At 37.6% G+C, this 25,140-nt stretch overlaps 1 protein-coding gene across 2 annotated transcripts in view; it reads left to right on the top strand.

Moving 5' to 3' along the window:
• LOC108707429 (ephrin type-A receptor 6) overlaps positions 1 to 25,140 on the top strand; it is a 431,367-nt gene that overhangs the window by 84,298 nt on the left and 321,929 nt on the right. For both annotated transcript variants that reach the window (XM_041581591.1, XM_041581590.1), the window contains exon 3: positions 10,753 to 11,416. In XM_041581591.1, coding sequence (XP_041437525.1) covers positions 10,753 to 11,416 — 664 coding nt within the window. The remainder of the gene's footprint in view (positions 1 to 10,752; positions 11,417 to 25,140) is intronic.

The raw sequence follows: 25,140 nt of genomic DNA, 5'->3' as shown, positions 1-25,140 counted from the left end.
TCGATTAAATATTTAAACATTCAAATTTTTTCTTAAATAACCACCCATTGGAGTCGTGAGTACATTAGAATTTATTAGAGTAAAAACAAAATCACATAAATTAGAAATTCGACCTTTGATAAATCTGCCCATTGGTCTAAAAAAAAAGAATGTAAACATGAAACTAAAAAATCATTTAAACATTAAATAAACCCAATTAAAATGGAGTTTATATGAGGGATGGACTTCCCATATTTTGGAGCTTTCTGAATAGCAGGTTTCCAGATAATGGAAATCGACAACTTTTATCACAGCAAAGGATTTACCACAACAAATATTATACGACTGATTTCACCATTCATCACCACAGATTCAGAAACAGGAACAAAATATTTGTTAATACGTGTGATGGGCGAATCTGTGCAGTTTTGCCCAAAAATTAGCGAGTCTACTGCAAAATTGATGAAGCGGGAAAAATTTGCGAAACTCATTGAAGTCAATGAGCTTCAAAATAATTTTGATCAATCATGATGCAAGCAATAATTTTTATACATGCAACTATTATGTCTAAATGCATTCGAGTCAATGGGTGTCCGAATAATTTTGACACGCGCCAATTTTTATGTGCGCTCCAATATCGTTTTGCAAAATTCATTCGTTTGCAGCAAAACACAAACATTTGAAGATAATTCAGTGCCCATGGCACATTGCAGCCTATATTACAACATTTCAATCTATGAGATTGAATAAATAGAAAATAATATATTGACAAATAGGGGGTTATTTATTAAAGGTTGAGTTTGTGAGGTATGTGAGTTGTTTGTACCTCAAAGAAACACAGAATTTAAACAAACTAGTGTTTGCTTATTTATGAAAATAATTGAATATAAATTTGGATGTAGAAATATCTCTTACCTATAAATTGCAGTTCCTTCAGGTCCCCTCAGGCAGCACACTTCAAGAGAGAGAGCCCCCTCCTCCAAGGACAGAAAAAAACATTTAACCCCCTCCCCCCATCCCATCAGTGTTTAATAATAAGATCAAGACACCAAGGGCTGCTACATCAACAAACAGAAGTTTATCCAGGAGGGAATTATGTGCTGCCTGAGGGGACCTGAAGATACTGCAATTTACAGGTAAGAGATCTTTCCATCAGGTCCCCAGGCAGCACACTTCAAGAGATATTGAAAAAAAATGATAGGGAGGGTCTCATAAAACTATTTGTAACACTGTAAAACTGTTTGTAACACAAGCCTGCTTGTTGCTTTGATGAATTGTCTGATCAATCTGTTTTCATCTAGAGAAAACCCTCTAATTTCTCCAAGAGCTGCCACCTGAACTCTAAGAGTAGGGGGATTTGAGTCCCATGTGAAACCCGTCAGACAAATATTGCAAGATCTGCAGAATGGTAACTGAAGAAGAATTAATGGATCAGGATTCACACCAAAAGAAACATCTCTAAATTCTAAGATAAATCTTTGAAGTCCCTGATTTCTTACTCTGTAGCATGATCTCTCTTACTTCAGGTGATAAGGCTTGTTGAGTCAACAATTGTCATTAAGGATCCAGGCTGAGAGGGTGAGTCTTCTGGGATCAGGACCCTGATGAAGAAGAGTAATGCTGGACCCTAGATGTATCTGCCCTTCCTCTGCCATGTAATTAAAGCACTATCATTATGACTCAGGCTTTGTCCAACCTAATAACCACTGGGGGGGGGGGAAATACATATACCAGACTGCCACTCCAACTCTGCATCATTGCAGACTGCTACTGGTCTGACTTGGGGATAAAGGGAGAAGAAGGTATATAGTTTGGCATTCTCCTTTGTTGCCATCAGATCTACTGACGGATTTCCGAAAGTCTGCACCAAGCTGATTAACTCTGGCTGACTGAGAAACCATTCTCCTGGCAGAATTTGTTTCTGAAATGTGCTGAAGTTGTCCGAGCCTTTGATTTTTTGAGGGCTCTTGAAACAGCCAGGAGTTCCAGGTGATTAGAGGAGAGTGCTGCTTCTTGCTATGACCAAGTACCTTGCCAGGTAACACAGTAACATAGTAAGTTAGGTTGAAAAAAGACACACGACCATCAAGTTCAACCTTCTAACTCTATTTTAACCTGCCTAACTGCAAGTTGATCCAGAGAAAGGCACAAAACGCCATCTGAAGCCTCTCCAATTTGCCTCAGAGGGGGAAAGAATCCTTCCTAACTCCAAAGTTGCTGTACCCTATCCAGAGTTGCTTCCCACCCCTGCCTTCTGGCATCAGTTGTAAGGACAAGACAGTGGACTATGAACCAGGGAACTCCCTTGGTCAAATTGGAATCTGTCCACAACTTCACATTCTGAGGTAATGTTATGGGGTTGTCCAGAGTGCTCTCTGAACCATCCCACACTCTCAGGATGGCCCTCTGGAATGGTCTCATGAGAGCTCTGGCCCATGGACCAGCCTCTATTGAAGATGTCATGCTCCCAAGGCATAGCTTACCTGATCAATACTCTTCTTTGCTGAGAGAGGTTGAACAGGGTTCTTTTCAGACTGGCAACTTTCCCTGAAGGAAGTGAGACCCTGGGCTGGGTCCAATAGAACTGCTCTGAACTGTTTCTGTTGCATAGGAATGAGATCAGATTTTTTGCAGTTTCAATCCAACCCAACTTCTCTAGGCAAAAGTCTTCTGAATGTCTTAAAGTAGAAGGTCTTGAAAGGAGGCTTTTATTAGCTAGTCATCTAGACAAGGAACAATTGGAACCCCCTGAGTCCTCAGATAGACTGCCACCACCTCCAGGTACTTTTTGTGAAGATTTGAGGCAATGACGACAGACTGAAGGGCTTGCAGGTCAAGAGTAGTCAACTCAAGTATTGATAATGCTGATCTCACTCCTTCCATCTTGAAGTGCATCTTTCTCATGAAACAATTGAGGTAAGTCAGATTGATCACCATCCAAAACCCATCTGAGCGCTTGGGCACCAAAAAAACAAGTGTAAACGCCTCTCCCTTCTTCCTCTGGGAGAACTGGATTTAAAATGTGAGAAGAAACAAAATCTCCTTTTAGGAAACTTGTTCTCTTCACAAAGTCCCTGGGAATCTTGGTACAAAAAGAAGAAGGAATGGGATTTGAGGTCATCTACAGCCTGTAACAATTTTTGATTATATTTAGCACCCAACGTATAGGAGGTGATTCTTTTCCCACTCTTAAAAGTGAAGTCGTCTTCCTACCGGTACATTTAACCTGGCATCAGAACTGATCTGTCTTGTGGGACACCACTGATTTATCCTTGCCTTTCTGAGGCATTCCTGCTTTACCTCTAGTCGAATGAAAAAAAGGTCTCCTCTTGTCTCTAGCAATCCTATTCTGAGTATTTGCCTGATGAAAAAAACTTCTTCCAAAACAAAAAAGAGCCTTCAAATGGCATAGCACACAGATTATTTTTTGAAGCAAGATCCACTGCCCAATGTTTGAGCGGAGCCACAGTACATCACACAAATAATCAGCTGCAAGCTTGATAATCTCTAAAGAAGATCTCATATCTTCTCAAGAAACCCCGTCTTCCATATCTTTGTCTAACTGTGTCAGCCATAACAGAGAAAACCACACAAGCAGTAGCAACTCCAGGCCTAAAGGCTGCTGCAGAAGACTCAAACAGCCTCTTTAAAGCAACATCCACTTTGCGATCCATTGGATCCTTGAAGCTTGCTTCATCCTCCTTAGGAATTGTTGTTGTTTTCTTAGTAAACCTGGCCACCTACACTTTTGGAGGATGGTCCCAGGGAGATGAAGTTTTTTCATCAAAAGGAAACAGCAACTTAAGCTTCTTAGGCAAACAAAGCTTCAGGCATTGCCTGTTCCTTCTGAATAATATTAGAAATCACTTAATGAACAGGAAAGACTGGGAGATTTTCTATGCCCTAAAACATCAAATCCTGACTCATCTTCATCCTTAAGGTCCATTGATTGACCTAACAGCCTTGACTAGGTGGTCTATATTCTCCAATGGGAATATATAAGTATTCTCTCTTATGGCTTCAATCAGACGATTCTTGCAACAGATCCTGCAGATCTGTCGCTTCTAGCTGAGCTGACAAAGTACTAGCCTGGGGCTGAGTCTGAATTTAAAAATCTTTCAGAACTTCTTATTTAAAGCTGTTGCTTTAACCCTCTAAAATATTTTTTAAAATTTAAAGCAATGGCAGAAGGACTTAATCTTCCACCCTGCTAGGCAATTCTCAAAGTACCCAAAATGAAACTAACCTCGAAAAAACTTAGAGAAAACACAACTCAAACTTTAATAAATAACCCTTATAGCCTATATCAGATATCACTGAGAACTCATCGGATTATAATATTAATAATAATATAAATAATAAGATTGACAAAGGGCAACTTTATTCAAAAAATATAGTGGATTACTAAATGTAACTGCAGTGGATTATTTGCAATGTCTGGGTGAAAAATATAATGCAATACTGACACCACTAGTTTAAATTCTTAAACTAGTGCTAGTCCTCACTTGCTCAATGTCCTGGCAATAGTGCCACTAGGAAAGCAGTAAGGTGAGTGTAAGGTTGAGTTATGGGTCAACTGAAAGTTGAGTCTCTTTTGGGTTTGAGTTTTATGTGGTTTGGCTCTTGGGTTCAGTTTTTCTTGTCACTGCAGTGGGGGCCGGGGAGTTTGCATTTTTGTTATAGACCCGGTTAGTATAATTTGTAAAGCCTGTTGTTTTTCAAATCAACACTGGGTTAATGTCAAACACAGTGAAACTGTATCTTGCTGATCTTGAATACTGGGAACAGTCTGTACTACTATCACAGTGTAATGGTATTAAATATACTCTAAAAGGTTTTGCTGGTATATTGATGTCATAGATTGTCCTGGGACCACACTCTTCTTCTTTCCCTACGGATTTAGGGTACAGAACAAGATATTCTTCCTCCTACAATATTACTGTTTCATAGCATTATCAAGGCAGCTGTGTACTTTTAATTGTAACAATACAGTATTATGGGCTTTTAGACGTTTCCTTCAACTGTTATGTGATGCAAGATGCATGACTTGTATTACTTTTATTAATGGAACTGAGATTGGAACGTACCAAAAATAAAAACGTAAAAAAAAACATTAAATAGATCCAAGCTCTGCATCGATTCAGGAAGCTGGAAAAATAGTAAATCAGAATAGTTTAAATTAAACTCTGATCTTGAAGAGCACTATTATCAGCTTACCTTTAACAGAATCATGACTCTATTTTCTCTAAGATATAGAGCACAAGGGCAAAGTGATCCCTTAATGAACCTATAATCTCAGTGCCATGAGAAACACTTAGGATACCCGCAGAAATGGCAGAATTCAGTCTTGTGTAATAGCAGAATGTGTTTATATCCATTTAGAGTTCATTTGAGAACAAATGATATTCTTAAAATGTGCTTGATCTGAAATATTACTGTAAAGGGCAGCAATTTTAGAGGAACCCTTGCAAATAACACTTTGAGCTGTAAGATCTCAGATGTGGTTTGTCATATTCATATTTTTCAGTTTGCCCATGCATTTTGCAATGGAACTATTGCAAGGGGAAAAGGTTTCAATTAAAGAAAATGTTCTGGGCTGACATCTTAAAAAATGCTTTAAGATAGTACTTCCCTGCTCAGATTTTGAAATACAACCTACAGCAAAGTATTTTCAACTGGTTCCTCCTGAAGCTCTGGGTAATAAGCAACATCCCATTTTGGTTTAGTTATGAGGGAGACTGTGGCCATACAATGGTAACTTACAGTTATCTAGAACTACTGCAAGCTGAGTTAAGGTGGCCATACACGGGCAGATAAAGTTGCCGATATCGGTCGCTTGGACCAATTTGACAGCTTATCTGCCCGTGTATGGGGGCTTCCGACGGGTCTTCCCGATCGATATCTGGCCACAATATCGATCGGAAGGTTTGATTTTTAACCGACCGACCCGTCGGAGCCCCTTGGCATATCAGAATTCGATCGTTCGGCCATACGGCCGAACGTTCGAATTACCCCCGATATAGCCATGCCGTTAGTGGCATATCGGGGAAAGATCCGCTCGTTTGGCGATGTCGCCAAACAAGTGGATCTTTGAGTCTTTGGCCAGCTTTAGTAACACCTTTTAGAAACCTGGACAAATATAATAAGAGAAATACTACTAGAATTTTATCCCAAATTCAAACCTTCCAAGTAACTGCCCCATTGTGCTGCCCAAACGTAATTAAAGATTCTCTTGCTGTGATCTAAAAGGATTATTGCTGTGTGACTTTGGCTTGCTGATAATATATAGGTAAGGAACCTGATATCCAGAATGCTGGGGTTTTCTGTATAAGGAATCTTTCTATTTAGATCTTCATGCCTGAAGTCTACTAAAATCATTTAAACATTACATAAACCCAATAGGCTGGTTTTGCTCCCAATAAGGATTAATTATATCTCAGTTGGGATCAAGTGCAGGATACTGTTTTACTATTACAGAGAAAAGGGAAATCATTTTTAAAAATTCAAATTATTTGATTACAATGCAAAACATAAAACGTAATCTTGATCATGATATTTACCTACAAATGGAGAAGATATTACTGAAGAATTGATAACACTTATCCCATTTGCCTTGGTGCACTAACCAAAATCAACCAATAAGATGTTTGCTTTTAAACAGGTGACAAGTACATTCTACCTGCTGATTAGTTGCTCTGGGTGATTAGACTGTAGCACCTTTTATTACATAACCCCATTGGGTTCTTATTATTGCTGTACCACTATTAGGACTAAATAATTGATGGAAAGTCTCTTAGTCTGCCTGGGCTCAATTACAACTTCTAACAATATATTTTTCACCTTGTAATTTGCAAATCAGCTCTTGCAAATCATCATATCCTTAGTCAGTATTCCACTTTTTCCACTGTGAGTATTTTACAGATGCAGAAATAGTTATCACATCAATTCATTTTCTGGTTAACAATATACTCTAAATGCGAAACAAAAGAAAGTTAGATCATCTTGAGTACATTTTTATTTCTCTAAAGCGCTAATGAGTATGCACCAACAATTCCAGGGCATGCTGAGATTTCTTAACAGAAACCACAGTATCCAGGTCAATGTTTTGGTACCACACAGGGCAGCTTCTTAAAGAAATGGGGTAATAACACAATAATTGTGTCCTTAAGAATGAACTCTGCGTGGTACCGAAACATTGACCTAAATAAATCTGACTACCTAACCAAATCCACCATGCCCTGGATGCTTCCAAGTATCTCACATTACTTAGATGCAGTTAGCAAGAGGAGCCTCTTGAAACTAAATGGAAGACAGTGAGATTTTTTTTTTTTTTTGCTCATTCACTGCTTTGTTGCTTCGGGATTCTCAGCCTTTCTTTATTAATTTGGTAGTCCAGAAACTTTCTCCTTCAAAGTTTAAAATTTGAGATTGTGTATTTTTCTGTGATTCTAATCACTTTTCTAACTTAAACTTGTGTGCATTTTATTGCCAATAGATTAGCTGCAATAATGCAAGCTAGAATGCTATATTTATTCTGTAGAATGCTTTACCATATCTGAGTAAACAGCTCTAGAAGCTCTCTGTTTGTTTAGGATAGCAGCTGCCATATTAGCTTGGTGTGACATCACTTCCTGCCTGAGTCTCTCCCTGCTCACTCATAGCTCTGGGCTCAGATTACAGCAGAGAAGGCAAGATTACAGCAGAGAGCAAGAGGAGCAAACTGAGCATGCTCACGCCCAGGGCAAGGAGGTTTAAGCTGAAAACAGGAAGTCTGATACAGAAGCCCATGAGTACACAATAGAAGGAAAGAAATGTATTTCTTTTGACAGAGGACTAAGAGCAACATTACTTTGAGGGTTTACTGGTATATTTAGGTGAATATTTCTGATAAGGCTTACTTAGTTTTAATTTTTCCTTCTCCTTTAAGTGGTTTTTGAAACTATGACTAAAGTTACTTTCTCTAAAACTACAAATGCCATGGAATTTATTAAAAGATTTTGTATGAACGGAAAGTTAAGCAGAACAATCCAAAAAAATACAAATACCTTTAAAGCCTCTAAAAGTGTGAGTTTTTCAGACAATTCTAAGCGGGGGAAAAATCTGAATTTTTTTAAAACAGTCCAATTAGAACAGTGCAACTCTCATTGACTTCTATGGGACCCCAACAACTTTTACTGGCAAAGCTTTTATTAAAGGGTTGTGTAATTTCTACACTTAAGAAATCTCACATTTTTAAAGCTTTTTTAAAAAAAATAGGAAAACCATGAATTGGTTTCATAAAAAATAATGTAATTTTGACTTGTGATTGAGTTTTTTTCCCACAACTTAAGTATTTATGATTTAAGTTATTTCATAAATATGCTAGCTATCAAGATAATGACTTGTTTGTTGAGACCATGTTTTGACTTGGATTTATGACAATACATACTATGGTTTAGCCACACCCTAGGAATAATTTTGCTGGTTGACAAGAGCTATGGTCAGTTGAGCCTTTGTCACAGTACAGATATGGGATCCTTTTTCTGCAAACTCGTTATCCAGAAAGTTCTGAATTACTTTAAGGCCATCTCCCATAGACTCCATTTTATCCAAGTATTCCAATATTTTTTTAATTATTTTCTTTTTCTCTGTAATAATAAAACCGTACATTGTAGATGATCAAAACTAAGATGTAACTAATCCTTATTGGGCGTAAAAACCAGCATATTGGGTTTATTTATAAAAGTCTTAAATGATTTACCAGTAGACTTAAGTAATGAAGATCCACTATCCAGAAAACCAGAGGCCTAAGCATTGTAGATAATAAAATCCATACCCGTATATCATACTGAAAAATACTTCAGTAAGAAAATAAATCCCAGGCTGTGATAGGTTTAACTGTGGGTATACAAAGACCCCTTTTTATCTCAATGACTAAATCAAGAAACTATGTTAAAATAATCAGCCAAAGCTGATAATATTTTTTGACCGCTGTATAACCTGTTGCTTCATGGAATCAGTTTAGTATTATGGCTCCAGTTATCTTCACGGAAGTTGCTCAGTTGAGACCATAATCTGATAAATGGGCCCTGATGACTCCTAAACCATTACTAAATCATTCTCTTCTCTCTTAGTGCTAAGGTCACTGTAATTTCGATATCTGAAATTGAACAGTTAACAGTGAACAGTTAGAACAACTTTCTGAGCAACGGTGACATTTCCTCAAGTGCTCAAGATAAGTGACTCAGAGCTGTTGCACATGTAGTCTTACCCATGAAGCTGAAACAAATATATCATTTTTATTTTCACAATTTCTTCTTTTGGTTATGGCTTTCCAGCAGTTTATTTTATTTTACAAAATAAATTGCGATTGTGCCTCCCACAAGTGAGCAAAAAATATAATTACTTGGCACATTTCTAAAAAAAACATAGATATGTAGGTTTTTTTATGGGTTGTGTCATTCTGTTGAAAACACAGACATACTTTTTGCATGAGTGATGTGTGGGTCCACAAAAAGTTTACCCACACCCGACCCTAACCCCCATTTCTCATCTGCACCTAATCCTAACCAACCGTAACTTGTCTGTTTCTCATTCACACCTAACCCACCGTTTCTCATCTGCACCTAATCCTAACCGACCCTAAACTGTCCATTTCTCATCCACACTTAATCCTAACCCCCCATTTCTCATCTGCACCTGATCCTAAATGTCCCTAACCCCCATTTCTCATCTGTACCTAATCCTAACCGACCCTAACCTATCCATTTCTCATCCACACCTGACCCTAAACCCCCGTTTCTCATCTGCACCTGATCTTACGGACCCTAACCTGTCCATTTCTCATCCACACCCGACCATAACCCTCGTTTCTCATCTGCACCTGACTCTATCATTCCTGTTTCTCATCCACACCCGACCCTAAATCCCTGTTTCTAATCTGCACCCGACCCTTACCCCCCCATTTCTCATCTGCACCCGACCCTATCCTTCCTGTTTCTCATCCAGATCCGACCCTAACCCCCTGTTTATCATCCACACCCAATCCTAACTCCCTGTTTCTCACCTGACCCTTACCTGTCGAGTATCTGTATTTATAAAACAATGTTCACCCCTCTCTGATGTCACAAAAGGGCTAGGGCACACGTGTAAATCTATAAATAGTGATGTCTGGAGGCAGTTGCAGGACATAGTAAGGGGTAGGCTCATGGTATAGTACAACCCAAACCCACCCATGGGTAAACCTGCGGGTCCCACAGGTTTCAGGCTGGCCCACACATCTCTATGTTGCATGTATTGATGCAATTCATTAAAGATACTTGCAACCAAACAAGCTTCGTGAACTTGAACACATTTGTGTCAAATGTAAGTGCGCACATCAGATACTATGCCTTAAGTGCAAGGGCACTATGGAATTGTGGGGAAAACATCATATCATGTACACCTGCATTCATAAATAAACCTCCAAGCCAAAACATCAACCAGTTGTAAAGTACAGCCTTTTCAGCCTAGCACACATATGCACTATTCACTGGCACCTTTTGAATCACATTTTACTAATGAGTGCATGGTATACACCAGTGGGCTCCAGCGGTGACACCAATAATGGTTGAACCCATTTATAAACAGGAGCGTGTTTTATATCTACATAGATAAATTGTATATATTAAAATTGTACTTGATAAAGGAGAATACTAATGTTAGTAATTTTCTGTATTTCTGCTATATCTCACATACTACATGTGCGTGTTTTTAAAATGTATTAAAATTAATAGATATTTTCCCTGTTCGCAGTGGGATGCAATCACAGAAATGGATGAATACAATCGGCCCATTCATACTTATCAAGTCTGCAATGTGATGGAAGCAAACCAAAACAACTGGCTTCGGACAAACTGGATATCCCGTGATGCAGCACAGAAAGTGTTTGTGGAAATGAAATTTACACTAAGAGACTGTAACAGCATTCCCTGGGTTGTGGGAACATGCAAAGAAACATTTAATTTGCACTATATAGAGTCAGATGATGCACATGCAGTCAAATTCAAACCAACCCAGTATAGTAAAATTGACACCATTGCTGCTGATGAGAGCTTTACACAGATGGATTTAGGGGATCGGATTCTAAAACTTAACACAGAAGTACGAGAAGTGGGGCCTATCACCAAGAAAGGATTTTACCTAGCTTTTCAGGATATTGGGGCCTGCATTGCTTTAGTCTCTGTGAGAGTCTACTATAAAAAATGCCCCTACATGGTGCGGAATTTGGCAATGTTTCCAGATACTATTCCCAGAGTAGATTCATCGTCACTTGTGGAAGTACGAGGTTCTTGCATAAAATATGCGGAGGAACGAGACACTCCCAAATTGTACTGTGGAGCTGATGGTGATTGGCTTGTTCCTCTGGGACGCTGTGTCTGCAGTATTGGATATGAGGAAGTGGATGGATCTTGCCACGGTAAGTGGTCTGTGGACTTTGCAAACATAAATACATACAGGAAATACTACAGATGAATAAGACATTCTTAAAGTAGAACTATCTCTACTTCTGCTAAATTCTGTTTCATCACATAGAGGTAAAATCGTGTTCATTTTTCGGATAACAGATATTTCTGTAATTTGGATCTTTATACTTTAAGGGGCTTTATCAAGTGTCATAATTCACACATTTAAATGTTAATTCTGCTATTCGAATGCATATTTAAATGGGAGATTTATCACACCTTATCACATGGAAACAGTTCTAATATGAATATTTGCCATATAAAACCTGGCAAGGTGATTTACAAGTCAATGATAGAGGTCCGTTGAGCCATTTGGAGATGTTGATTGCCTTCCTGACATTTGAGTTCTTTTTCGGGAGAAAAACTTGATTCGCACAAATCGAAAACGAATTAAATACCATTTGAATTTTCAAGTCGGAACCATTCGATCAAATATAAGATATTCTTATTTGTTCTTAAATAACCTCCCAGTAAAATTGTGAGTCTATTCAAATTTAAAAAAATTCACATGAATTTGAAATTCAACCTTTGATAAATGGGCCTCCTCCCATCTACTATAAAATCATGTAAACATTAAAGGGATACTGTCATGGGATAAAATGTTTTTTTTTCCAAAACATATAAATTAATCAATTAATAATATCAATTCTGCTCCAGCAGAATTCTGCACTGAAATCCATTTCTCAAAAGATCAAACTGATTTTATTATATTTAATTTTGAAATCTGACATGGGGCCAGTTTCCCAGTTGCCGCAAGTCATGTGACTTGTGCTCTGATAAACTTCAGTGACTCTTTACTGCTGCACTACAGTTGGAGTGATATCACCCCTCCTCCTCCCCAGCAGCCAAACAACAGAACAATGGGAAGGTAACCAGATAACAGCTCCCTAACACAAGATAACAGCTGATCTAAGAACAACACTCAATAGTAAAATCCAGGTCCCACTGCAACACATTCAGTTACATTGAGTAGGAGAAACAACAGCCTACCAAAAAGCAGTTCTATCCTAAAGTGCAGGCTCTTTCTGAAAGCACATGCCCAGGTAAATGGCCTGAGATGCACCTGCACACCAATATTACAACTAAAAGAATGAATGAATGAAATTTTCAAGAATTACATTTTATATTGTAGAGTGAATTATTTGCAGTGTAAGCAGTGCAATTTAGAAATAAAAAATACATCAAACAAATAATGATAGAAACCCTTTAAATAAACCTAATAGGCTGGTTTTGACTCCAATAAGGATTAATTATATCTTAGTTTACATCAAGTACAAGCTACTATTTTATTATTATGGAGAAAAAGGAAATCAGTTTTAAAAAAAATTGTATTATTTGGATAAAATAGGATCTATGGGAGACAGCCTTTCCATAACAACTGGATAAGGGATTTCTGGATAACGGATCCCATACCTGTAATTGTATTGAGACTGGTTTATCAACTGTATAAACCCCTGAGCTCCATTTGTAGACTGAAATATTTCCAAAAGGTGGCAAAATAATTGTATCTTCCCGTGCCACAGGTCTTGTAAAAACGGGTACCACATAGGCATATGCATTTCCTAATATGCTTTTCTAAAATAGGAATTCAGTTTATCTTCCCAACCCATCACTTTGAAAAACTAACCTAACTCTGGTATAAATATTGTTATTGGGGGCTGCAAGGCTATTTGATCCTTAAGGGATAATTTCCCAATCAATCCCTTGCACTGACAACTCTTATATCTATACTCTGAGATATTTCAAATCCCTTCAATAGGGCTCATTTGTAATGTATTCCTTTGCCATCCTTCCTCTTTCACAACTACTACTTTTTTTCTCAGATTAGATAGACCATGACCTTAATGGGTGTATTGTTAAAGCAGGGACAAGGATTAAACTGAAGGAAAATTCCATACTGTCCTAAGCACCTGTATTCCTGCATCAGTGTGAGTTATTTAGTGTGGTTTGATGTAAGAGGCTTAGACACTTGCATGGGGAACCACATTAGCAACTATAATAGTATTGATTCTTTTCTCCTTCAACGTTACCTTCTACTAAGACCCAGCTGGGATATGTAGCTTTCTTTTTCTGTTTTAATCTCCTTAATAAGGTAGGAAAGGCTTCTTTCAGACTCCTATGCAGCCTGTCTGTACAGTCTGGTCTGTTTATCAAAGCTGTACATCAAATCCGAAAGCTTATATACTTTTTGTTTTGGTTATAATATATTCTCATCATTCTGGTAATTTCTCATTGAGACCAAAGCATTCCTGGTCTAGGGCACCAGAAGGAAATATTCTGATTTATTTCTAACAAAGGTATGATTGTTTTAATTTTGATTATCATTTTTTAACCGTTCCTAATTGATCTTTCATATTAGTTTTGGTGATTATAATCTTGCGGAAATAATTATTTTAAAGGGGTTGTTCACCTTCGAATTAACTTTTAGTATGATGTAGAGAATAGTATTTCCGAGACAATCTGCAATTGGTTTTCAATTTTTATTGTTGGTGGTTTTTGAGTTAAAATTTCAGCAATTTGAATGCTAAGGTTCAAAATACCCTAGCAACCATGCAGTGATTTAAATAAGGGACTAGAATATGAATAGGAGAGGACCTGAATAGAAAGATGAGTAAAAAAAGTAACAATAGCAATACATTTGTTGGCTTATAGAGCATTTGTTTTTTAGATGAGTCAGTGACCCCCATTGGAAAGCTGGAAAGAAAATGGAAAATAGTTTAAAAAAACGATAAAAAAATAATGAAGACCAAGTTTCTTAGACTTGGCCATTATAGAACATACTAAAAGCTAAGTGAAAACACCCCTTTAAGTACTCATATAAATACTTCTGCATAAGAACTAAAGGATCTGGGGTCCGCCGGCGAATAAATTTGCGAAACGGCGGTGAAAATTCGCTGACCAAAGTTCGAAAGTTCGCCGGCGTCAAAAAAATTTTGTCGAAAAATGGGCTTCGGCATAAAAAAACGGACGCCGGCATCAAAAACGAGATGCCGGCGCAGTTTCGCGAATTTTTCGCCGTTTCTCGAATTTTGAAAATTTTTAGGCGAAGTGAAACAGCGCAAATTCGCCCATCACTAGTCACAAGGGGATTTGGTGACCAATGCTCATCATATAGTACAGTATGTGAACAAGAATTACTGCAAAGGGCAGTCAAATGGCATAGGTCAACTATATAAGCAGTATTTTTCAAGAAACTAGGCATGCTGCTAAAAAAACACTCCCTGCAACATTTCCGGGCAAAAAACGTTTTTCTTTCTGGCCATGTCCTTAGAAAACATACACTCATCAGCAGTACTAACCATTGCCCCACTATGTTCCAAAAACTTCATGCGTATGTGCAACATGGTATGGACACCTGCTCCCAGACTCCAAGCAAACTGCCCCCTTGTGACGCATTTCACGCCACTATGTGTTTCATCCAGATGTAAATAGAATCCTTGCCTCTGACATATATTGTGCTCTGAAACATCCATAAGCATTATTATTATATTATTATGTGCTGTCAAGTCAGTTCAGACTCCTGTAAATACTGGGTTTCCACAATGGCTGATTTCTGCATGGATCCTTAGACTTTTCAAAGACACATTCATGATGGTTGTGATTCATGAGCATTACAAGAGCAGAATTTCAAAGCAGAATGATACTGTGTCGATGCTTGAGCGAAATAACCCCAAACTTTAGCATGCTCGCCGACTGTTCCTGCAGTTCATAAAAACTAACCTTTAAATTGATTTTTAGGTAAAACAAGAAAATCATTGAAGTCATTAAGAATCCTGAACTACAATATATTATGGTGTGAAGGCACTTTATCTAAATGATTTGTGACGGATAGTAAATGTTTTATGTGCACAGAGCATTGATGGAGTAATCTACACTGACAGCTTATTTTCCCTTTTCCTGCCTTTGCATTGCTTACAAAGGGCAACATTTATTTCAGACTATACAAAGGAATCCACTCTATACCACAATCTGCTGCAGCCCCCTCAAATTTGCCATGCTGCCTGATGTGTTGGGTTAGCATTGAAATATTTTACAATGCTCAGATATATAGGTGACACCTAGCGATGAGCGAATCCGCTGTGAATTTCTGCGTTTTGCAGCAAAAATTAGCCGGCGTCATGAAATTTTGGATGCACGTTGGAAAAGTCACGCATCAACATTTTTCAGATGCCCATTGACTTTAACGCCGGCGTCAAAATTTACACGAGCATCAGAATTGATGTGAGCTTCAGAATTTTAGCAAATTTTTTGAGACAAATTTGGCCATCACTTGTGACACCCCAAAGGGCTACAACTGTTTCAGAGTGCATTACAATATACAGTATATTAACTCTAGCCTGCTTGATGTATGGGAACAGGAAAACTACTGTAGTTCAAACTATTACAATCCCTTAAAAGCTGGTGCAGTGCTAAGCAGAGGAGGTCCAAAGCAAAGAATATACATTTCTGATGGATCTAAGGGCTGCCCAAGCCCTTGGATCTTCTTCAACAGCTTGCATCAGGGATGGATGGTGCTTTCAGTTGTAGAACAATAACAACTATAATACAGCATGTTGCCAATGCCCAGCTTAGAGTTATTGCCCTAAATGGCTCCATATGATAATATGATGGTGTCAGCACTATTGTTTAGCAAATAATGTGTTCCTTGCACAGTACTGTTGAAACAGACCCATGTTTAGTTTTGAATCTGGAGAGCCCATAATTTGATTATCAATGTAATGCTTGCCCTAGAGACAAATGGCAAGTTGTTTTTATGAAGTTCAAAATGGGAGCACAAGTTCTGGACCCTGGAGTTGTGGGATCTCACAGGGTAGCAGTTTTAAGCAAGAAGAAGGGAAGATGCAGGTAGAGCAGAAAAAGAAAACACAACTGCATGTTATACTGCTTTATTGTTGCAGCTCTTTAGTACAGTTACTGTTGGGAAGAAGATAGTTGGATGCTGAAACTTTTCCATCCATGGATGAAGGACCGTAGTTTGTGATCTGTTTTGCTCCAGCCAATGCTACATGTTAGATATAGTGTCTTACACATAATCCAGTCTATTGATAGTAGATCATAGTTTCTTCAAAATGTTAGGGTTTTCAGAGCCCATATCAAAACATAGAACAGGCAAGGCGAAAAGTGTGGAAAGTGGGCACAAAGTCCTTCTATAATGCATCTTGCAGTTTTTTATGAAGTAGATGTGATCTATTTGAATTTTGCCAAATCATTTGATACAGTGCCCCTTAAATGGCTGCTTTCTTAACTAAGGTCTGTTGGTCTTAACAAAGCCTCTACTTGGAGTAAGGTTCTTAGTGGAGTCCCTTAGGGCTCTGTATTGGGTCCACTTTTATTTAACTTGTTCATTAATAATTTAGAGGCAATTTGGGCAGCTAAGCTAAGTGGCATATGAGATTCAATGTTGATAAATGCAAAGTCATGCACCTGGAATGTAAACATACAGATGAAGGCACTTGGATTTGTGAGTTAAATGAGTCATGTCTCAGGGATAATTGAAGAAACAGTGTTATCTAAAGTCATCTTAACTCATTTAATGCATTTAACCTTTCCATTAGCATATCAAAGCACCATTGTTCACAATGGTGAATGCTTTAATTAGATGGGATGTTGTGATGCAGTTTTCTGTGTTAAATGAGATAAATGGGATATCTGATTTAGTTATTCTGTGTCAAACAGACAAACCATAGTGGCTGCATCTGTATATCATTAATGGGACTGCACTAGGCAAATCCATAATGAAAAAGGACTTTGGAGTCCTTGTAGATAATAAACTTGGCTGTAGCAAGCAATGTCAATCAGCACCTTCAAGGGTACATAAGGTCTTGAGTTGTATTAAAAAGGGGCATAGATTCCAGGGAGGAGGGGGTTATTCTGCTGTATAGACTGGTAAGGCTCTGTCTAGAATATGCCAGTTTGGTCTCCAGCGTGTAAACAGGACACTATTGAATTAGGGAGGGTCCAGAGAAGGGCAACTAAGCTGGTAGAAGGTATGGAAAATCTCAGGTATAAAGAAAGACTGGCCAAGTTTGGGTTGTTCACTCTGAAGAGGAGGTGATTAAAGTGATACTGACACCCAAAATACTACTCAAGAAAATATGAATCTACATGAAAAATGACCTATAGGTCACATTGGCCATTTTTTCATGAACTTTATATATCTCTATGTAGAGCCTTTTGAAGATCCTTAACATGCCTGTCTGGCAACCTGACTGTAGATTTTGCAGTCCTAAACTGGGAGGATGCCAAATTAAAAATTTCCCTTACTTTCAGTCAGCATACACAATCATGTGCCATTACCACATGATTGTTTCCACATCCACAGCTTCCTGTGGCAATACCAGTATAGTATTCCCTTGCTGACTGCTCTCTGTCTCCCCCACTCCTCTACTCCTCTGCTCCCATGCTTCTTCTCTCCTCCAGCTCCCACAATCCTCTGCTCCCCTGTTCCTCCTCTCCTCTGGCTCCCCCTGCTCCTCTGTTCCCACACTCTTTCTTACTGCTGGCTCCTCGCTCCTTCAGCTCCCTCCCCACCTCATTTGCCAGCAAATGTTATTGGCTGACAATGTCACATGATCTGACATGCTGCACAATGACGTTAGAGGCGCCTGAGGCAGAAAGGGCAGAACAGGTCTGGAATTGGTGGGCGTTGGGAATGGCATGTATTTACTAGCATGGTAGTGAAGAGAGAAGATGAATTCCTTATTGAAGTACTTTTCAATCACATTATTCTGGTAATGGAGCTTATAGTTAAAAAAAATGATTATACAATTTAAAAGCAAATAGCAATACTAAGACAATGGGAAATGAAAAAAAAATGTGTATTGGGTGTCAGAATCGCTTTAAGGGGGATATGATAACTACATGTATAAATATATAAGAGGATCATACAATAACCTCTTTAATGCTTTAGGTCCTTACAGCTGACAAGATGGCACCTATTCTGACCAGAACAAGAGAGGTTTTGTCTAAATATTCGGAAGGGATTTTTTACAGTGAGAGCTGTGAAGAGGTGGAATTCTCTCCCTGAATCAGTGGTACAGGCTGATACATTAGATAGCTTTGAGAAGGGGTTGGATGGCTTTGTAGCAAATGAGGGAATACATGGAATTATGGGAGATATCTCATAGTACAAGTTGATCCAAGGATTGGTCTGATTGCCATCTTGGAGTCAGGAAGGATTTTTTTCCCCCTCTGAGGCAAATTCGAGAGGCTTCAGATGGGTTTTTTTGCCTTCCTCTGGATCAACTGGCAGTTAGGCAGGTTATATATAGACTTAAAAGGTTGAACTTGATGGACGTGTGTCTTTTTTCAACCTAACTTACTAATTAAACGTAAATGTGATCAATTGTTGCTTCTTAATGGATTGAAGTTGCAGAACCTGATGCATCATGGAAAAATTTGGTGAAAGCCTAGTTTAAGTATTTTCTTTTCCAAAAGAACAGGTATGCATGTGTGAAAAGAGAACAAAATTGCCCTTATCTTATCGTATCTTATTTTTGCTTACCTTTAGTCACCCTGTTTATTGTGGCCTGTGCCGCTTTATGCTTACCAACTGAATTGTTATACCTTCGTTATTTAAACAGGTGCACATTTTGCATGTCTTTTGAATATATCAGCATATACTTCCGCAGCTGTGTTGCTTTTATATCTCCACATAAGTCAGCTTGATGGATCTGGCAGTGATCCTAATGCTTTCTTAAACTGGAAGTGGAAAGTAGTAAGAAATAATTTCTGCAAAATATAATCCACCAGAGCTATCACAGGCGCAGGCGGCCTCTGCAAATTATAATAACTTGCAAACCCCCAATATATATATATATATATATATATATATATATATATATATATATAGTATATATAATTTTGCAATTGCCATGTGTTCTGATTCAGTAGCCTTTACATGCTGTGCATATGATGATGACTTTCCTTAATGCAAGAGTATGCATATATTTACTGAATGCATGTTCTACAGTATATCTGACAGGAAGAGTTGTTGTATATAATTTCCCTAACTACTTCTTTCCCTTGCCCGGTTGAGATTCAGATGCCAAATTACTAGTCAAAGCATCATTCAGTATTGGTTTTAGCTTGCAATCACGAATGCCTTAAGCTGTGTGACATGCTGAAAGCTAAAGCAATGGAATCCCCAGGCAGCTACAAAAAGAGTACTAAAATGCCAACAGTATTATTAAACAAGCCACCTTGAATTCCAAATGATTGTATTGCTGCCTTTTACAAAATTGCCAACAAATGCAAATACCGTTGGTTATGAAAGTAATAAATCTGAGAAAATCTGATGCATAGCTTCCTGTTGGAGATAAAATAGAACATTTTGTGTAAGAACCGTACGTACAAATGAATTAGTCTTGTACAGGGGACCAGATTATACCCAAAGAGATGTGGAAGCAGTTGGTGGTTGATCAACCACACACATAAAAGGGACGCCAATGAATTACACTTTTGTTGAATTCTCATGGATAAAAATGTGTTAGGTAAAGCTCATAATAAATATGAGTATAATAAAGCTGGTCATAAAGTTTCATAAATTGTATGAAATTGAGTATTCTGGCTGAAAAATTCCTACTGATATATTTGTGCCATGGAAACCAATCAGTTTTTATCTGCTGAAGCACTGTGTTGGTCAAGGCATGGTGGAAGAGCAGTTGAGGAACTAAAAGGACCCACGACTCTCCTTCACTTCCTGCTGTTCTGGACACTGGGACTGTTGGCTCCAACAAATTGAACAAAAAAAAGTTTCCTTCCCATTTATGGCTCTTCGTACAAATTCTACCAACAGCTGGTCATTTGGTTGACCAACCGGCTGGTACAATACAGGATCTATCAGTGTATTGCTGCTGTAAAGAAAGGGTGGATGATTGTAAAGGGAATTATTTCTGTTTCAATACAATACAGTGAAGATGCTTGAAATGTGAGTGAAGCAGACAAGTTTGTCATTTGGGTGACACTGAGAGGCCCGTTTTTCAACATTCTAAATTTTAGTGGCTTCAAAGGTTTATGAAACCATGCATAAACTAATTTTCTCTAACACCATGAATGCCATTAAATTTATTAAAATTAAAATATATAAAAAGCACAAACAGAAAAAAATGGAACAATGCGCCAAAAAAATATGAAAAGCTCTAAAATCTCTAAAAACAGGAGATTTGGTACAATTACTCACGGAAAAAATCTAATACCCTCTAAAAGACTGAATAGCTAAAAAAAAAAGTCCATTAGGATTAGCGCAGTTCCCAATGACTTCTATAGCATCTCAACTGCTTTTATTGCAACTTTTTGCGTTAGAATTTTTTGTGGTTTTAACACTTGGGGGCAGATTTATCAAGGGTTGAATTTCGAGGGGTTAAAACCCTCGAAATTTGACCATTGAATTGAAATCCTATGAATTTGAATATCGAATTCGAATGATTTAGCGCTAAAATAGCATTTGATCGTTCGAATAAAAATTCTTTCGATTAAATCCTTCGAATCGAACGATTCGAATGATTTTTAATGATCAATCGAAGGATTTTTATTCAATGCCAAAAACTTTAAAAAATGCACTGGAAGGTCCCCATAGGCCATATAGCAATTTGGTAGCTTTAATTTGGTGAAGTATTGGAATCGAAGGATTTTTAAAGAGACAGTACGTATTCGAACGATTTTTACTTCGAATCGAAGTCGAAGTAAATTCGAAGTCGTACTATCCTATTCAATGGTCAAAGAACTTTTTGGACTTCTAAAATTCACTCGAGCTTGGTAAATCTGCCCCTTAATAAATCTTGGATCTTTAGAGTTTTAAAGAAATAAGAAAAAAATTTTTAGAGGGAAAAATACAATTTATGAAAAAAATTTAAATTTGAATGTTAGTTAATCGTGATTCACTGTGATTCACTGAATCTATGTTTTCATATTTGGCTATATACTGAATTCTCCACAAAAAAATATGCCAGCAACTTAATTCTGATTTGTTTATTAAGTATTATTATCCCAAACTATTACAGAGTCAAAATTAAAAAAATATAATTAAAGTAAAATGATATTCTGGGAGCACTAAGCCCCTAAATTGATTCCTTCTTGACCTTACGTTTATCTATTTTAGTCCCCAGCCCATTCATCGCTCTACCCTTTCTTCCACTCTGATTCTTCTTTTATTAACCTTTCTCTTTTAGATGTAAATTGACAGACATAAATGTGAACTCTTCTCATACTCTCATGATGTAGCTTTGTATTCTAATTTAAAAAATAGATTTTATATGGATATCTCAAACCAAGAATTTCATTGTCAGCACCTTCCTGACAATTTTTCTTATTTTCAAAATTGGTGCATGGCTATTTTATAACCCGTCTTTAGAGGGATGCAAACACTTTGTTCCACACACAATAGAGATGACTAGGTACCAAGAGCAAGATGAAGAGAGTAGGACAACATTGTCACAGTTAGGGGCACATTTACTTAGCTCGAGTGAAGGATTAAAAGGAAAAATACTTCGAATTTCGAAGGTTTTTTTTGGCTACATTGACCATCAAATTTGCTACTTCGACCTTCAACTACAACTTCGACTTCGAATCGAACAATTCGAACTAAAAATCATTCGGCTATTCGACCATTCGATAGTCGAAGTACTGTCTCTTTAAAAATAACTTCGACCACCTACTTCTCAACCTAAAACCTACTGAGCACCAATGTTAGCCTATAGGGAAGGTCCCCATAAACTTTCTAAGTATTTTTTTATCGAAGGAAAATCGCTCGATCGAACGAAGTGCGGTAAATCCTTCGACTTCGATATTCAAAGTCGAAGGATTTTACTTCAGCGGTTGAATTAACCCTCGATATTCGACCAATAGTAAATGTGCCCCTTAGTGTTGTCTAATTTGAAGACAGTAGTTGTTGGAGTGCAATTTCTTGTACTGAAAGTTACACTTTAGCAAGAGTCTCAGGATCACCGACTGCAGTTACATATATAATGTTTCCCCATAAAGTCTGTTTTGACCAAGGCCCCAGCAGAACTAAAGACAAATTTGGAAATAACAACCAGTTTAGAAGTATTGTTAGATTAAACAGCAGTGGTGTTTGTGATTATTAGCCTAGTTATGACAATTTCATTTGTGGGACTTATCAGGAACAGTACTAGTTAAGTTATTAAACATTATTTTGTACTGAATTTTTTTTTCATGGGTTTCTTCCATTTTGACTTAATTAAAAGATGTGATTACGATTCAGTCTGAATACAGAAGTTAATTCAATAATACAAGATTCTGAGGCACTTGTTTCAGGACTATACAGAGTGAATCTCTTTGTCCTTCAAACTCTTTGAATATAAAGGGAGGTTGAAATGGCTATAGTCTAAGTTTTTTTTTATTTTTTTAAGTTTTTATTAGTGTTATAACATATTATATTGTACTGATATCCAGGGCTAGTGATCTGTATGTCTATTAATTCCATGGCTGGATTTATCATTTATGCAACCTTAGGACAATCTTTTTTCTTTACTTGATAATGTTGACCAATGGCCTTGACAACTGTTTCCCATATATGTAAAACAATAAAAAAAAGTTAATCAACACAATAGTAAACCTCCAATTAGAGGCAATACTACTTGGCCTGATGCCCTGCTTGCCACTCCCCACCTGCTTGCTCATTCTACACTAGTTCTGGATCTGCCTCCAGTGATAACAGTTTATAAGTTTTAAAGGATTCTGTAGCTGGAAAACTTGTTTTTTTCAAAATGTATCAGTTAATAGTGCTGCTGCAGCAGAATTATACACTGAAATCTGTTTTTCAAAAGAGCAAACAGATTTTATATTTAATTTTGAAATCTTACTTGGGGCTAGACATGTTGTTAGTTTCCCAAGTACCCTTAGTCATATGATTTGATAAACTTCAGTCACTCTTTACTGCTGCATTGTAAGTTGGAGTGATATCACCCTTCCTTTTTCCCCCAGCAGCCCATCATCAGAACAAATGGAATGGTAATGGGTAAACCTTAAAAATGTTGCACAAGGTCTAGCATAACAATGCTATATAATCAGAAGAAGTTTAATGAGGCCCCTGGCATGACTGCAGAGACATCACATGTGCTCACCTATCTACCTGCTCTTTATGCCTAACACAAGCAGAAAACATTGTATATAATTATAGCAGCATTTTATAAGAACCATGGTGGATGAATTGGTGTCCCATGTGACCCCAACCTGGATGTTGTATTAACTTTCTCTTACTGATTTCCAAGCAAGTTATGCAAAGGAGGGAATTGTTTATGCTTAGATAAAGTTTTTTGGGACCCTAGATCATTAACTCTTCAAAACAAACCCAGTATCTCTAAACAGAAAGCCTGTAAAAGAATTTTAATTCAAGCAGATGCATTCTAGTTCCTAATTTGGCTTTCTAAAGTGCCTTTCTTTGGTTCTCGCTAATAGTGCATTCCCAGACTCTAATGTAAATGTATCTTTTCATCATTTTTAGCTTTGTGAGTGTTTAATTGTCAGCTTGGTGATTTTACACCGCTAAGAGCTGAAATTAAATGTAACTTGCATTTTTCAAGCCACTGGCTTTGTCTATATTTAGATATTATCATTCAGTTGCAATACACACGCTCTGCTTATTGTAGTGTATGTACAGCTGATTGCAAGTTATTTTTAATCTGCAGGTGTAGCATTCACTTGCAGTACAGAGAGGTGTGGCCATGAATTTAAAATGTAATGGTTAAAGTTCTCCATTGATTCTTATAGTATGCAAAAGCAATGATTATAAAGAATATTCTTTGGGTGATTCCTCCATTGTTCTCATCTCCTTTCCCTCTGTGCCATTTAGCAAGATACTCTGTTGCGAGATGGGGTAAAGTTCTGCCTGGGACAAAATGATTGTAGGGGTTAGGGTTTTGTTATGGGCTGTTATGATTTTCCTATGTATCTTGTAAACAATGTATAACGATTCTGTTGATGAATATAACATATTTTAGAATGGAAGCGTCATTCTTTGTTAGGAGTATTTTCTGGCTCTGCGTTTGCCAAGTCTTTACACCTACAGCTAGAGGTTGATAAGAATAAAGGGATAAAGGAGTATCCTATTTCTGAGGGAAAGGGGTTGAAGAACAATAAATAAAAAGTAGGAGGTATGTCCTAAGAGAAAGGGTTGTGTGGGCAGACAGAGGACTATGAAGCAATTGGGTCAGTGGCCCTGAAACCCAACAAGGCAATTTCAATCCCCCTTAAAGGGCAAGTCAACAACAAAATAAAGGGCAAGTCAACAACAAAATAAAAATGGTTAGAAAACACCATTCTAAGCAACTTTTGCAATATACCTTCATTACACATTTTCTATTTATTTGTATATGTATCAAAAGCAGTGTGTCTGTCCCTGTCTAGTCTCTTGCCCTAGTGGCTCAGACTTGATATAATGTATGACAAGGCAGCTGATTAACAGACCTGACTTTGCCGGGGAACCAAGACTTTTGTTTAAAAAGTAACACGAGTTGAGCGATTGCTGCTTTTAATAGCAAACTTTAAAAGCACTGACAATTTTAAATAAATCTATATTGGAAAGTTGCTTAGAATGGTGTTTTCTTTTATTAGGCAGATTTTTATTTTGGGGTTGACTTGCCCTTTAAGGAAATCTTTCACTACTGAAGGGGGCCCAGAGAGCAACATTCCTCCCATCAATGCCCTTTGGACTCTGGTT

This window comes from Xenopus laevis, chromosome 2L (genome assembly GCF_017654675.1).
Source record: "Xenopus laevis strain J_2021 chromosome 2L, Xenopus_laevis_v10.1, whole genome shotgun sequence".
Classification (NCBI taxonomy): domain Eukaryota; kingdom Metazoa; phylum Chordata; class Amphibia; order Anura; family Pipidae; genus Xenopus; species Xenopus laevis.
This window is presented reverse-complemented; position numbering and strand designations above follow the sequence as displayed.